At 40.8% G+C, this 14,306-nt stretch overlaps 1 protein-coding gene across 8 annotated transcripts in view; it reads right to left on the reverse strand.

The window, feature by feature from the left end:
- Positions 1 to 331: 331 nt before the first annotated feature.
- LOC127570845 (nucleotide-binding oligomerization domain-containing protein 1-like) overlaps positions 332 to 14,306 on the reverse strand; it is a 54,608-nt gene continuing 40,633 nt past the window's right edge. For all 8 annotated transcript variants that reach the window (XM_052016722.1, XM_052016720.1, XM_052016721.1 and 5 more), the window contains 6 exons: positions 13,879 to 13,962; positions 5,959 to 6,042; positions 4,830 to 4,913; positions 2,921 to 3,004; positions 1,751 to 1,834; positions 332 to 850 (listed from right to left, as the gene is read on the reverse strand). In XM_052016722.1, coding sequence (XP_051872682.1) covers positions 685 to 850; positions 1,751 to 1,834; positions 2,921 to 3,004; positions 4,830 to 4,913; positions 5,959 to 6,042; positions 13,879 to 13,962 — 586 coding nt within the window. In that variant the 3' untranslated portion in view covers positions 332 to 684. The remainder of the gene's footprint in view (positions 851 to 1,750; positions 1,835 to 2,920; positions 3,005 to 4,829; positions 4,914 to 5,958; positions 6,043 to 13,878; positions 13,963 to 14,306) is intronic.

A 14,306-nucleotide genomic window follows, 5' to 3' on the forward strand; every position in this document is an offset into this window, starting at 1 on the left:
AATCCTGGAATCTTTAGCAGAGCCACAGCCCAAAAGATTGCTTCCAGCGTCAAAATGTCCAGGCAAAAAAAGGTAATGATTTGGAAAGTAGAATCAACTGATTACTGATAGTCAGTGGAATGTGTTCACAACTGAACCAAGCTTGTAATCAGGTCAAGCTTCGCAAGTCAAAACAGGTAACGTTAATGCAATATCTCAGTAATACATTGCAGTTGTTGTGTGCACTTTTCTTGTAATTTAATGTTTTAAGGCTTCCACTCCTGCCTTAATGAGGGAGATGAAGAATTAAGAACTCAAACCAGATATATATAAAAAAAACTACAAGCTTAAATTCATTCCTTGATATTTATTTTATAAACCATCAGAATGTTGTGGCTTAAATAAAGATAAATAACTACAAACATTTGGTTGCCTGCATGCATCTGAATAATGGAAATTCCAATCTGTGTTAATTCAGAATACATCATCATTTGAATCAGTGATGAGAGAATAGTCCTCATCAGTAGCTGTCATGGCTCTGTTTATACCTTTGCAATGAAGCCTTGGGATTGTAGTTAACAGGCTGGTCATGTCCAAAGAGTAGTACAGTCCCTTTCAATACTTTCAGAGCTAACAGAAAACACCACGGTTCTCCAGCACAGTTTCAGTCCTTAGAGTTGTCAACACGTCCACAAAAGAAACAACTTAACAATACCTAAAGAAACTTCCTTGACTTGGTGAGCATTTTGCAACAGTACTATGCTCAAAGTCTCCAGTATATTCATCACAAGAAATGCCATTCACAGTACCAACCGTTTTTTCATTTCCAAATGTTTTGGCTTCTTCAGCAGATATGCTATTACCATTCAAGCTGTTTGGGAAAGAACGAGAACAAGTTAAAGCCTACCCCAAACATACATAAAGTACCACTTCTTTGTGAGCCTTTATAAAAGAAGAAAGATCTACACTGCTTATATGGCTAAAATGTTGCTCAAATTTCAACACTGCAAATAGCATAGAGAAGGGATTCACAGACTGAATATGTCAGATATTATCAGTTATAGTTTTATGCCCTTTCCTGTGAAGGAATGAAAGGATATGTGACTTTATTACCGGTCTGTCAAAAATATCCATCTTTATCACGGCTGAGAGGCTGGTTGGTCCTCCAAAAAGGTAAAACCTTTTGGGTTTCATACAGCAAGATCAGACAGAGGGGTGAACAACATTGGATGGCAATGCAAAATTCAGAGCCAGAGTTCTCATTTCCAGTCATGGAGACACTCTGAAACAGGGTTTTAAAGCCAACACCTTCTGACTCAGAGGAGGGAATGTTCCACATTAGGTATTATGACTGAATCAGCTGCAGAACCGTTTGTAATAATTTATTGGTTCTGGAGATCATTTTAATGTTGCGAGATGGATTGCTAAAGATCAACACAAGAGTGAAGCATGACTATCCCTGGATCTAATCAGTTGCTGATTCCAGCCAATTAATGTGCTAGTTTTCAAAATAAATGTTTCTGACAATGACCTATTACTCTTTTTTTCTTGAAACAGCTTTGCCTGGGAACAGAACCTTTTCTACTCTCTCTGATGTCATAGCTTCAAAGGGATGACAATATGGATAATTCGGGAACTGGAAGTATGCTTTAAATATTTTGTAGAGTTAAGAAGGGCAGAAGGCATGGGACGAATTGTACTGTTCTTGCCAAGAACTGCCACAGGTATAATGGCTATATTGCCTCCTTCCAGACAATGAGATTTTTCTTACCATATCTCTTCAATTGTTGCATTTTCATCGAGTACTTCTAGGAAATGGTTTACTCCCACAGCAGTAATTTTGTTGTTTATCAGCCTGTAAACAAAGTAAAATCTGATTATCTCAATGAACTATGCCCTTTACTACTGCATTGCTTGTGTGGGTTTCCTCCGGGTGCTCTGGTTTCCTCCCCCATTCCAAAGACGTATGGGTTAGGAAGTTGTGGGCATGCTATGTTGGCGCCGGAAGCGTGGCGACACTTGTGGGCTGCCTCCAGCACATTCTCAGTAACGCAAAAAGATGCATTTCACTGTGCGTTTCGATGTACATGTGACAAATAAAGATATTTTATAACGGGCAGCGTAAGTGGCAGATGGGTTGTCCTTCCAGTCACATCAAAAAAGCAGCACAAAGCTGCCTCACAGCTCCAGAGACCCAAGTTCAATCCTGACCTCTGCCGGTGTGTGTGGAACTTGCAGATTCTTCTTGTAACCCTGGGTGTTCTGGTTTCCTCCCACATCTCAAAGACATGCTGTAAATTGCCTCTAGTGTAGGTGGGTTGTAAGAGAAGCAAGGTGTACTAATAGGCATGTTAGAGAATAGGTGACAGGGAACTAAGTGGGGAATAGGAATGCTCTGAAAGCTGGTACAGACCCAGTGGGCTGAATGGCCTCCTTCTATGACATGAGGAATACAAAAAAATTAGTCACTGAAACTGACATCCATTATAGATAGCCCAAACTTGCCTAATCCAATTCCTTCCATCTTCACCCTCCAAAGCTTTGCTTGCTTATAATCATGCATTCATTCCCCTCCATCTCTGTAACCTAGTCAACTCTACAACTCTCCGAGAACTCACCGTTCCTCCAACTCTACATTCTCCACCAATGACAGCCTGAACTCTAATAATCTCAGAGACTCTGGAATTAAAACTTAATCTTCTGGACTCAAGCTATGAGAAATATGGAAGAATTGGTGAATTAAAATGTTATTTAATTGTTTGTTTTATTATTAAAAATTTGGAGACTTAAAAAAGACTGAATCAAACACCTGGAGGTCATGTAATGAAAACTGCAGGGAAAGGTCAACTATGTTGGCAGTTCAACCTTAGGTACAAAGTTCAGCCACGACCCCTGACCCCCAAACATAGCCACTTTACCCAGAATCTGTGCCAACACTTACCATAAGTGAAGCAGGCTTTTGTTTATCCTGAGTGCTTCTGCAAAAATTAATGCTGCATCATCATTCAACTGATTTTCTGTCAACCTAATTTACAAAAGAAAAGGTCAATAAGTTTCTGAAGTTAATCATTGTCCATGCACGGAAGACAAAAGTTGGAAGCTTTTCTTTAAGAAATCCTAAACAAAAAAATTAAGAAAAACTAGAAATATGTAATGATTAGCCAGAACCAGTAGGGGGAACTGTCTACGAATCCACTATACAACCTCTTGTGTATATTGCTAGTTACCTTCAGTATGGTAAGGATGACAGTGCTAGTCATCCCTTGTCCAGCATAATCATTCCCAAAGATTACTCTGAGATACTCACAGTAATTTGTCCTAAATCTTACTCTCCCTACCTTGTCCTTCTTTCTTTGTAACTAAGGGACCACCATCACAAATGCCATGGGTGGCATATTCCTTTTTGTCTCACAGCTCCAGTGACCTAAGTTCAATCACTACCTCCCAGTGCCATCTGTGTGGAGTTTATACGTTCTCCCTATGACTGCATGGATTTCCTCCAGATGCTCTGGTTTCCTCCCATATTCCAGACATGTGGTTTGATTAGTTATTATAAATTACCCCTTGTGTCAGTGAATGGTAGGAGAAGGAGGTTGATGGGTAAGGGAGAATAGATTTCAGAGAAGTAGTGGGGGAATGGAATTGATGGGAATGCTCTGAGAGCTAGCATAGACTCAATTGGCTGATTAGCTTCCTCCTATGCCATGGGAAATATTAAATATGAGAAAACGGTTGGTTCAAGTCCTAATTCAGTACAGTTCTAAGGGAGTGCTTTGCTGTTGGAGGTAGAGTTCAGCATAGATATTATACTAAGACACTGTCTGACTTTCAGATTGATACAAAATATCCCATGGCAATATTCCAAAGAAAATCAGAGGAGTTCTCCTGGGTATCCTATTTGCTCCGCAATTCTGGAATAAGAGGGTTGTCCTGTGAGGATAGAGTGAGTGTGATTGCTGTACACTCTCTAGAGTTTAGAAGAATGAGAAGCAAACTCATTGAGTTACCCAAGATTCTGAGAGGAACTGACAGGGTAGATAAGAAAAGACAGTTTTTGCTGGCTGGAAAATCTACAAATTGGAGATATAGTCTCAGAGCAAGAGATATTTGTTAGATAGTTACAGTACGTAAATCGAAACACACAATGAAATCCGTCTTTTTGCGTTACTGAGAATGTGCTGGGGGCAGTCCGCAAGTGTCGTCACTCTTCCGGCGCCAACATAGCATGCCCACAACTCCTAACCTGTATGTCTTTTTGGGAATGTGGGAGGAAACCAGAGCACCGGGAGGAAACCCACGCAGACACGGGGAGAATGTACAAACTCCTTACAGACAGCGGCGGAATTGAACCCCGGTCGCTTGCACTGTAATAGCGCTACGCTAACCACTACACTACTGGGCACCTAGGACTGATAGGAGGCAAAATTTCCACCAAGTACATTGATAGATTTCTAGATTCTAATGTAATCAAGGACTATAAGGTTTGGATAAGGAAGTGGACCCAAGGCAGAGGATAGCAGAGAGGACTCAAAGAGCCAAATAGCTTACCCCAACTATTTTTACTGCACATTCTTATGTAGTCATCTGTCATTATATTCATCATTGCTTTCTGTCTGCAAATTAGCTGTCGCATTTCCCATTTTACAGAGGCTACACTTCAAGCAAGTACTTATCTAGCTTTGAAGTGCTTTGGGGGCATCTTGGAAGTTAATATGGTTTATAATTACAAGTCTATTTTTATGAGATGCTAAGAAGCCCACAGAAGTATTGAGATATTGCAGTAAAACAGTACTGAAATATTGCTCTTCACCAGATGAAACTGAATGTTCTGATGCCAAGATCATTGTTACCAAAATATCTTCAGGGAACTGTTGTCTCGCAGTGCTGTTGCCAAGCTTTTACCGCCTTCCGTGGAAATGCCATTGGCTGCCAGACTGAATAAAGAACGGAAACATTGTTAGGACACATCAAAGAATTGCAGTGACTGCTCGAGAATCCTAACTTAGACAGTGTAATGAAGAAATAGTTCAGTTTGCCTCATCACAGACTTCCAAGCCTTGCATTCAGTTGCTTAGACCAAAAGCTCTGGAATTCCCTCCCTAACTTTCTTTTACTCTCTCCACCTTTAAGATCCCTCTTAAAATCTACCTCTTGGAAAAAAGCCTTTGTTCACCCATCACGATTATGTTTGCTGAACTGCACTGGCTATTGGTTCTCAAATGTTTCAATTTCAGAATTCTCATTGTTAAGTCCCTGTTCTTCACTATTATTGTAACAACCTCCGCCAGTGTGACAAATACCAAAGAATCTTGTGCTCCCCTGACATCCCAATATTGGCCATGCTTTCACCAAGCTCTGGAAATACTTCCATAAACCTCCCTACCACATATTTGTCCTTTACGTTAATGATCTCACCTACACTTGTGTGTTCTCTGTCTCAATCCCCATTAACAGAAATGAGATGATGGGCAGAGAATCTGTTTTACGGTGTAGGTTGAGGGAAACATTGGGCAAGATACCAGGGAGAATTCTCCTGCATTCCTTTGAATAGCACCATGGAATCTTTTACACTCACTTGAGTGGGTAGGAAGGGCCCTGGCCTATATGCGCAACAGAGATGTCATCACACACTCTACTTTAAGTCCCCAGAGTAGTCCTTGTATCATGCCTTTTGACTTTCAGCAATGCACTCCCACCGAGAGATGCCTGATTCCACTAGTATTTAAAAGTGACAAGAGTACCTTAGAAAATCGAGGGGAGACCCTTCCTCAACTAAATGATACCCAAGGAAGACGAGCTGTATGCAGTCTCATCACCACAAGCTCTCATTGAACCTGGAAGGCTGTTTTGATCCTCAGCACCCATTCTTAAGCAATAAATCTGTATGGACTGGTCGACTTTCCATCATCTTTACAACGAGGTTATTGCCTTGCAAGAAACTAACCCATTTAAGTCATCAAAACATGAGTAATTAATTACCTGAGCTCCTGTATTGAAGGATGGTTCCTTAAAGCTTCAGCAAAGGCTACAGCACCCAAATCTCCAATCTGGTTCCCCCACATTCTGTAATTCAATTCATGACTGATAATCACTATGGGTTCAAACCAATGCATTTAAACAACCTATGTGAACAAAGTAACCACTTCATCATTAAACAATAGGATATTAGGTAATTGAACAATTAACTTCAACTCAGGTTTCAAATATTTCCTGTGACATATACACTTGCTTTAGAGTGATCTCTCTTTGTGGATAAATAGAGAATGGATGCAGTCATCTCTTACAGCAAGGAATCAGATCCTAAGCAATAATTAGTGAATCCACAACCACAAAAGTGCAAGGAAGGTTTTCATTTCTAAATGTTTACTTTTCTTTCCCCTCTCTACAAGTTCTCGATACTGTGAGTGGTCTCTCATGAAGAGGAAAAGGTAGTGACATATTCTCAAATCAATGGCAGTTCTATATGATGGTCTGTGCCCATGAGACTCACAAGGATAGCTCATGTTGGCTTTTCTGATTCACTCTCTTCCTCACAAGTATCTGCCTTCTGCCTTGCTCTACTGGGAACACTGAAATCAGAAAATCATTGACAGTGCAAATCGCTTGGATATGCAAGAAGCCAGGGACTGTGCTTACAATAGTACTTTATCTACACTTGCAACCTCTCAAACCTAGCCTTTTGGATTGTATTTTGTTTCAAATCACTGGTTAGGCCTCGGCCAGAATATTATGTCCAAGTCACCCACCTTTGGTAAGGATGTCAAGGATCTGGAGATGAAGCAGAGGATCTGTTACACCTTGTCCCTGGCATTGTTGCAAGAATTTATGTGGAGACAGTAGGAAAGCTGGGGTTGTTTTCCATAGAACAAATAAGGTTAAGTAAGTTAATGTTCTATTGGAATAAACATGGGAAATGTTTCCAGTAACAAGAAAGTCAATAAAGAAAGATTCAAGATAGCCACCAAAATTATCAGTGGAGATGATGACAAATTTCCAAATCAATTCCAAATCAGTATGATATGAAGTGACTGCCTGAAGGATGCTGTACAGAGATTCAGTAAGTTTCAAAAGGAAATCAGAGGAAACTGAAGAATATTTTGTGGGGAAAACCGAGGAAATGGGGCTACTTGAATAGCTCTTTCAAAGAGTCAGTGCGATCAAAGTGGGCTGAATGGGATATTCCGGAGCTACAAGATTCTACAGCACTTTAAACAAGCTTGTTTTTGTCAGCAGTTGTTGTTCTCGTTGGCAGTTGTCGTTCTCAGTTGATGCTGGATTGAGAGTTACAGCTGCTACTGTAACAAGGTAAAAGATATAACAAATAGCATTTCAGAAACACAAAGATTTAGTTTTGTTTTGAAACGCTAGCAAGTTCACTCAGAGGGGATTCAAGGTATCTCCCTGTGGTCAACGGAAAAACATTGGGGTGTGGGGGGGTGGTGGTGGTTGATGTGGCTGCACTCTCCCCTCCAAGTGGGGTGGTTTTAAGGCAAAACTCCAATTTAAGGCACTTACAAGATATTTATTAGTCACATGTACATCGAAACACACAGTGAAATGCATTTTTTTGCATTACTGAGAACGTGCTGGGGCAGCCCGCAAGTGTCGTCACTCTTCCGGGGTCAACATAGCATGCCCACAGCTCCTAACCCGTACATCTTTGGAATGTGGAAGGAAACCGGAGCACCCGGAGGAAACCCATGCAGACGCATGGGGAGGACATACAAACTCCTTACAGACAGCGGCGGGAATTGAACCCGGGTCGCTGGCACTGTAATAGCATTACGCTAACCATTACACTACCGTACTGCCATCATTTGTAGATTTGAGCACACAATAAGGGAGTGCTCCAATAATAAGGGAGCTGGATGTGCCTTCTTTCAGCATGAATATTAAACCAGGTAAGAAATTCCACAGCATTATTTATAAAATACAGTCAAAAGTAGCAAAAATGGATTTACTTCATTGGGATTTGTGAGATCTTATAATATACAAATTGGCTGTGGTGTTTTCTCAGAGACTATACCTTGAAAGCATTTCTTTCACATCATAAAGCATGTTGGAAAACCTTGGATGGCACTAAATAAATGCTATTTTGTTCTATTTCTATGAGTGACACTGGGTTTAGGACAGATGGCAGTTTCTTTTGCACCATGCTTTCCTATATCTGCCCAAGGAATTTCTGAGGCTGGGCAAGTAGAGGGTTCCTATCCCCAAGATTGAGAGCAAATCTGTTAGGCATAAAATAATCTGAATTTAATAACATGGTGAGATTATAGGTTCAGGATAAAGTACACCAGAGTGGTGATTTACTGGTGAAAAAGCCTAGAAAGACCAAACTCAGTCACGAGTTGCAAACTGGCATACCACAGTGAACAGTGTGAAGTAAGCAGAAGAAAATACTTCCACATTTCCTTTTCAAAATCGACGGTATCAAACTGTTTAATTGCACTACATTTGTGTAATTAAAAGACATGGCCTGGCAATTTGCCTGTTCAACCCCAATACAAATGGCACTGCAAACCTGAAAATTACACATCTCTAGATGTTGCTACACCAGTTGTGAATGTTGTAGAGTCACTGTTGAGAAAGATTTTAAAATTTGTTAGCACTGTTAATCCAGCATCAAACTCACCCAAGGTATGTCAACAATATTGCAATGCCAAAAATGCATCAGTGAAATTTTCCAAACACAATGATCTGAAAAACCCCACTTGCTCTTGACTTTCAGAAACAACTTTTACTAATGAGCAACCGACATTCATAACCAGACAGCTGTACAGCACTCTTCAAGCTGACAGCTCATTCTGCACATTGCTCACACCAAAGACCAAGCTTTCCTTGTACTTTGAACTAATTTGCTACAAGCAAAACCTACTTACAATGCACATTTGTCTAGACCTAGCACTCCTCTTGCTGGATGACAGACTTGCAACAAATGCCTTCTACACACTATAGACACATCACAGGAGCCAAACCAGGAGTAATCCCTAAAATCAGTTTCTACCCAGGGTTTACTGGGAGATGATCTTAATTGGATTTCTCAGAGGAATACTGTCTACTTGAGCTACATTTTCACAAGGAATTCCCCACTGAGATCTTCAACTCATAATACTTCAAATCATTCAGATGCTTGTACTGCTCTCACAGTTAAAGTCAAGATCACCGTGACTCAACTTCCCACCTTGGGGTCATTCCAGGCCCCAGCTGATGATATGCTACACGCCAGTGTGCTGCTCACCACTGCATTAGGGAAGTCTCTGATGTTCTCTGCCCCATATACTTCTCTGTCAGCCGAACAGGGAGCAGACAAACTGGGCAGGAGCATTTACTGCCAACACATGCTTCCCCAAAGTGCTGGCTCTGCCAGAATGATCTTCTGTGGCCATTAGCTCTCCCAGTCACAGCTGAACTGGCCACTGGAAATTGCCCCTAGTGTGTAGGTGAGTGGTAGAATCTGGGGAGTTGGTGAGAACAAACAAAAAACGTGATTAACATAGGATTAGTGTATATGGGTGTATCCTGAGACAGCATTTGATCCTGGAAATGTTCTCAGAAGCTCCCTGATATTCACCCTTCCCTGCACACTCATTCTCAAATCACTCACAGTTTGATAGATATAATTACTACTAATGTACCCTGCAGACATACTGCAATTATAGATGATTTCCCAAAAATGACTTAGCTTGAAATGAGTGGTGTCATTTTTCTCCCGTAAACAGCAGACTGAAACTACTACTTCAGTTCTGTCTCTGCCAGATATTTCTCAGAACAAAAGCAAGTCCATTTTTCCTTGCAGTTTTCATTATGGTTCTTGCAAAAAAAAACTTTTTTTTTTACTTCTTTTTGCACAGACTGCCTTTGCTTTTCAGACCCAACATCTGAAGGCTGCATTAATTGCTCTCCAAGACTAGCCTCCTTAATAAGCCTAAATGACTTCATGTGGCCTCTTGACATGGTGCCCTACATTGCCTTCATAGAGTGGGATCACTCTCCTCTCCTTTGAATCTTACTTGAGGGATGGACCAGCATCACACAAGAATGGGACTTTATACTCTTGCAATCCATGATAACAGGGTGCAAACTGTATCCAATTGCACAGGCATTTATCTAGTGTTTTGCATTGACAACCCCATAAACAGTCTAGTAAGGAGAAGGAACTTAAGGATGAAAAGCACAAGCAGAATCTGCATTCAGCTCAGTTAATTGGCTTCGCTCAACATGACCTGCGCAAATAGAGTAACAACTTTAATGGAACAGTACATTTCTGTGCAAACAACAAAATCCCCTTGCCACTTGGACCTCTTAACCTTTGTTTTTTTTTAAATGTAGGCTTGGAAACCAGGCTAAAAGCCACAGAGTTTCCCCATGGCTTTCTGCCCATCTTTGAGATGTGGATATTGTCTCAGGATGCCATGTTGAGTTTGTGCTCTGTAGGGGCCAGCTCCAGTTTGGGAGATACCAATTGATGAGCCTGTGCATTGGGAAAGCAGCCTTGGTGCAGTGGCAAACTCAGTGCCTTGAAGTCAGTGACTGCAGGAGAGATTGCAATTTCCTCAGAGAGAATGGGAGTCTGATTGCCACCCTGTGATCTGTGCTCTCATGGTACTTGGCAGACAATGATGCACACATTCATTGTTTCTCAGACTGCACGACTTCATCAATGGCTTCCAGAACCTTGCAAAGGCCAGCAGGGGTTTTGGAAGATGGCTGTCCTCTCCCTGACAGCAGCACCAATCTCCTGCAGAGCAGCAAGTTGCTGACTCTGGGAATGAGCTTACTGTTGGTTCAGAGTTAGCAGAGCTCTGGAGGTTTGAGACAGTATCACATGACAGGCAGAAACCTACTCCCTCAGCTGCTATGTTCCTTGGCATTGCCATTCACTACTAAAAAAATCACTCCCAAAGTAGAAGAGAACTTCACTTGGCTTTACGTTGGCCTCCCAAAAAAATGTGGATGGGCTCCATATTGCTGGTTATCTTGAGTTGATCTGACAGACTGGATACTGCTTCAAACATTGTAGAGTGCCTACCTGCGAGTCTCCTCCTAAATGCCTCCCTATTGTGAGGCTCAACCAACCCTCCAGGGTAGCCCCTCTACAGCTGCAAGAAAGGCTACAATGGAGATGAGGGAGAAATGCACTCATCTTCACTTCTAGGCTTCCCCTATCCTACACCATGAACTGGTCTGACCAACTTCCACGTTTTAAGTGGCCCCAAGTCACCGCAAGCTGTACAACAGGGGTCCAATTGCTGCATTCAGCTTGAAGTTCATTTTAGAAAAGAATGGGTGTGATCAGTGCAGAGATCACTGCTCAATTTTCCATAACATTGATGAGAAGACACCAAGGCTGGCAGATGCTGTGCAGGACAGCAATGTAACAGGGCACAGGGTCAGGCAGGCTAAGGAAATAATGTGCACATGCACATGGAAACAAAGAGTGAGATCTTTTAAATATTTAAGTGTTTCTGATGGATTCTGATGATTCAGCTTACGAGAGAGAGATAGGACACCTGGTTGAGTGGTGCTGCAATAACTACCTCTTGCTCAACATCAGTAAAATTAAAGAGCTCATTGTTGACTTCAGGAAGGGGAAGGATGTTGGGGGATTGGCGGTGGAGAGTCAGCAGCTTTAAATTCCTGGGCATTAACATATCAGATGACCTGTCCTGGGCCCAGCACATAGATGCAATCATAAGGAAGGCACCCCAGCGTCTTTACTTTCTTAGAAGGTTAAAGAGATTTGGCTTGTCACCGAACACTCTAACAAACTTCTACAGATGTACTGTTGAAAGTATCCTGACTGGTTGCATCATGGTCTGGTACAGCAATTCAAATGCACAGGAATGTAAGAAGCTGCAGAGAGTAGTGGACTCTGCCCAATACATCATGGGCATATCTCTCCCCACCATCGGTAGTATCTACAGGAGGCGCTGCCTCAAGAAAGCAATATCCAAAGATCCCCACCATCTGGCCATGCCATCTTCTCGCAGCTACTATCAGGCAGGAGGTACAAAAACCTGAAGTCCCACACCACCAGGTTCAAGAACAGCTACTTCCCTTCAACCATTCGGTTCTTGAAGCAACCGGCACAATCCTAATCACTACCTCAGTACATCCACACTATGACCCTTTCGATCACTTTGCACTAAAATGGACTTTGTTTTGCTCTAATTGCTTTTTTCTTGTAAAAATTGTGTATGATTAATGTTTTTCTTGCAATTGCACCTGTGCATACACGTACTTGTGCTTATGATAATAAACTCAACTTTGACATATTTTAATATCATTCCTTTAACAGTGCTCTAAAGCAAATATATTTTAATCTTTTAATATATTATATCTTTTAAGCAAATATATGGCACAAGGTCAAGAAGAAAAGCCTGATGGTTAGCTATATCAAAAATAATGCTAACTACAAAGAATGTGCTGAAATCAAAATATGTTGAAAATTTGCCAGTGTGTCACATTGGAAGCAGATAGCATTGCACAGAACATTGCACAATACAAGGAAAATGTAAATGAAGTAAGATAAACGTCCTCCCCAAGTTACAGCAGGGTTCCGTTCCTGTGAACTGTTCATAACCCAGACAGTTCATAAGTCAGGAACGCAGCCACGAACCAAGTTCCCACACATCAGAAGGTGCCTGCAGCCTCGCAGTAGCCGGTAAATCAATTCCACCGGTCTCAAATACTCATAAGTACAGGATATGCACAAATTGGGGGTTCATAAGCTGGGGAGAAATTGTAAACATCAAATAGTGCAACTGTCTTAATACTTGAAAGAAATAAATAAAATGAAGAATGCTGTTTAAAAGACAAAGAGAACAAGGGAGGGGTTGAATTACTCCAAATACCATGTCACTGAAGCAAACTATGTTTGCAACAGAGTGCTTGACAATTAGTGAGGGTCCCCTTCAAAAAATAGCTCAGTCTGTGAGAGAACAAACAGGGATGATGAGGAGTAGCTCAAAGTACAAAAGACATAACAGGTTTAGTTACAAAATATAAAAAAAGTTTTATTGAAACAATAAGGGATAAAATAGCCCGAGGTTTCAAGGAACAGACAGTGATGAACATCTTTCATAATTATTACTTCTTTGTCCTGGATGTACATTACTTAATAAATTTGTTGTGCATATAACCAATATACCTGTACTCAATGGTTTGTTGTAGTCTCAAGTCCCTCGAGTTAGATCAAATTGGAAATTTTGAGAGTAACCAATCTACAATCGACAAAGTAGACAAATCTTGCATGTGGCTGGCCAACTTTTCTGATTGCCACTACTTTACTCGACAAAGATGACTGGTGTGATCTAATATGTGCAAAGTGGCTTTTGCACTATTTGCACATGAAAAGCATATACACAGTGGGTCAATTTCTAGGCAAATCCAGTCAAACTATGTAAAGTTCTGGTCAAGCAAACTTAAGTAATCTTTCCTGTTCTGAGGAAGGTTTTAAAATGGTGAAGCCAGGTCAAAGAGGCACAAGGCTCATTTCTGAAGACAGAAGTATTGAGATATGGGTAGAAAGGTTGCAAAAATATGGTATTTCAGTCTTAGAAGAAGCTGATTGAGAAGCAACCTCATTAAGGTCTTAAAATACAGAAAAAGTAGATCTGGAAAATTATTTTCAACTAGTGTGCAAGGTTAGTGCAAAAGTTGACACTTAGCTTCTATTTTAAGAATTTCTACTTTGCGCATACAGTGAAGCACACATGGATTAGATATTCAGATGAAACTAGAGAGGGAGAGAGAAACGAAAAAAATCACTGTGCCACAATGCGGTAAATGTTGGATGTTCTGTGTGGTTCTTGGTGTGGATGCCCAATTGTTCTCCTCATCCATAAGTATTTTATAAGCATGACAAGCAGAATTAAGATTACATTCCATACTCACCCCAAGTCTTTGAACGCCTTGTTTTTCTGAATTGCTTGAGCTAATAATTTCCCTCCTACACTTGTAAGTTTGTTGAGCCCAATTCTACAAAGAACATTGATAGAAATTCTCACATTATACATTTCACAGAACGTCGTAATGCTGGAACAAACATCAGAACAAACAAACCAGTTCAACTGATACTTTGATTCAGAAAATGTGTTCCTCTGCCAAATTCTGCTACTTAGGTTTTGATTGAAAATTGAGAATCTATTTACAAGTTCTAAATTTATTGTCCCTTAACTTCCAGGAGAACTTTGAAAACTGGCATTTTGATTTTTCTTCTATGGTGTTCTTTGTTCTCACAGAGTGGAAGAAATACCCACTCTTCAATCTTTACTTGCTTTAATTGATATCACTGTTACTATTAACATCTCACACAGTGGAAG

The sequence above is a fragment of the Pristis pectinata genome, chromosome 5 (assembly GCF_009764475.1).
Source record: "Pristis pectinata isolate sPriPec2 chromosome 5, sPriPec2.1.pri, whole genome shotgun sequence".
NCBI lineage: Eukaryota > Metazoa > Chordata > Chondrichthyes > Rhinopristiformes > Pristidae > Pristis > Pristis pectinata.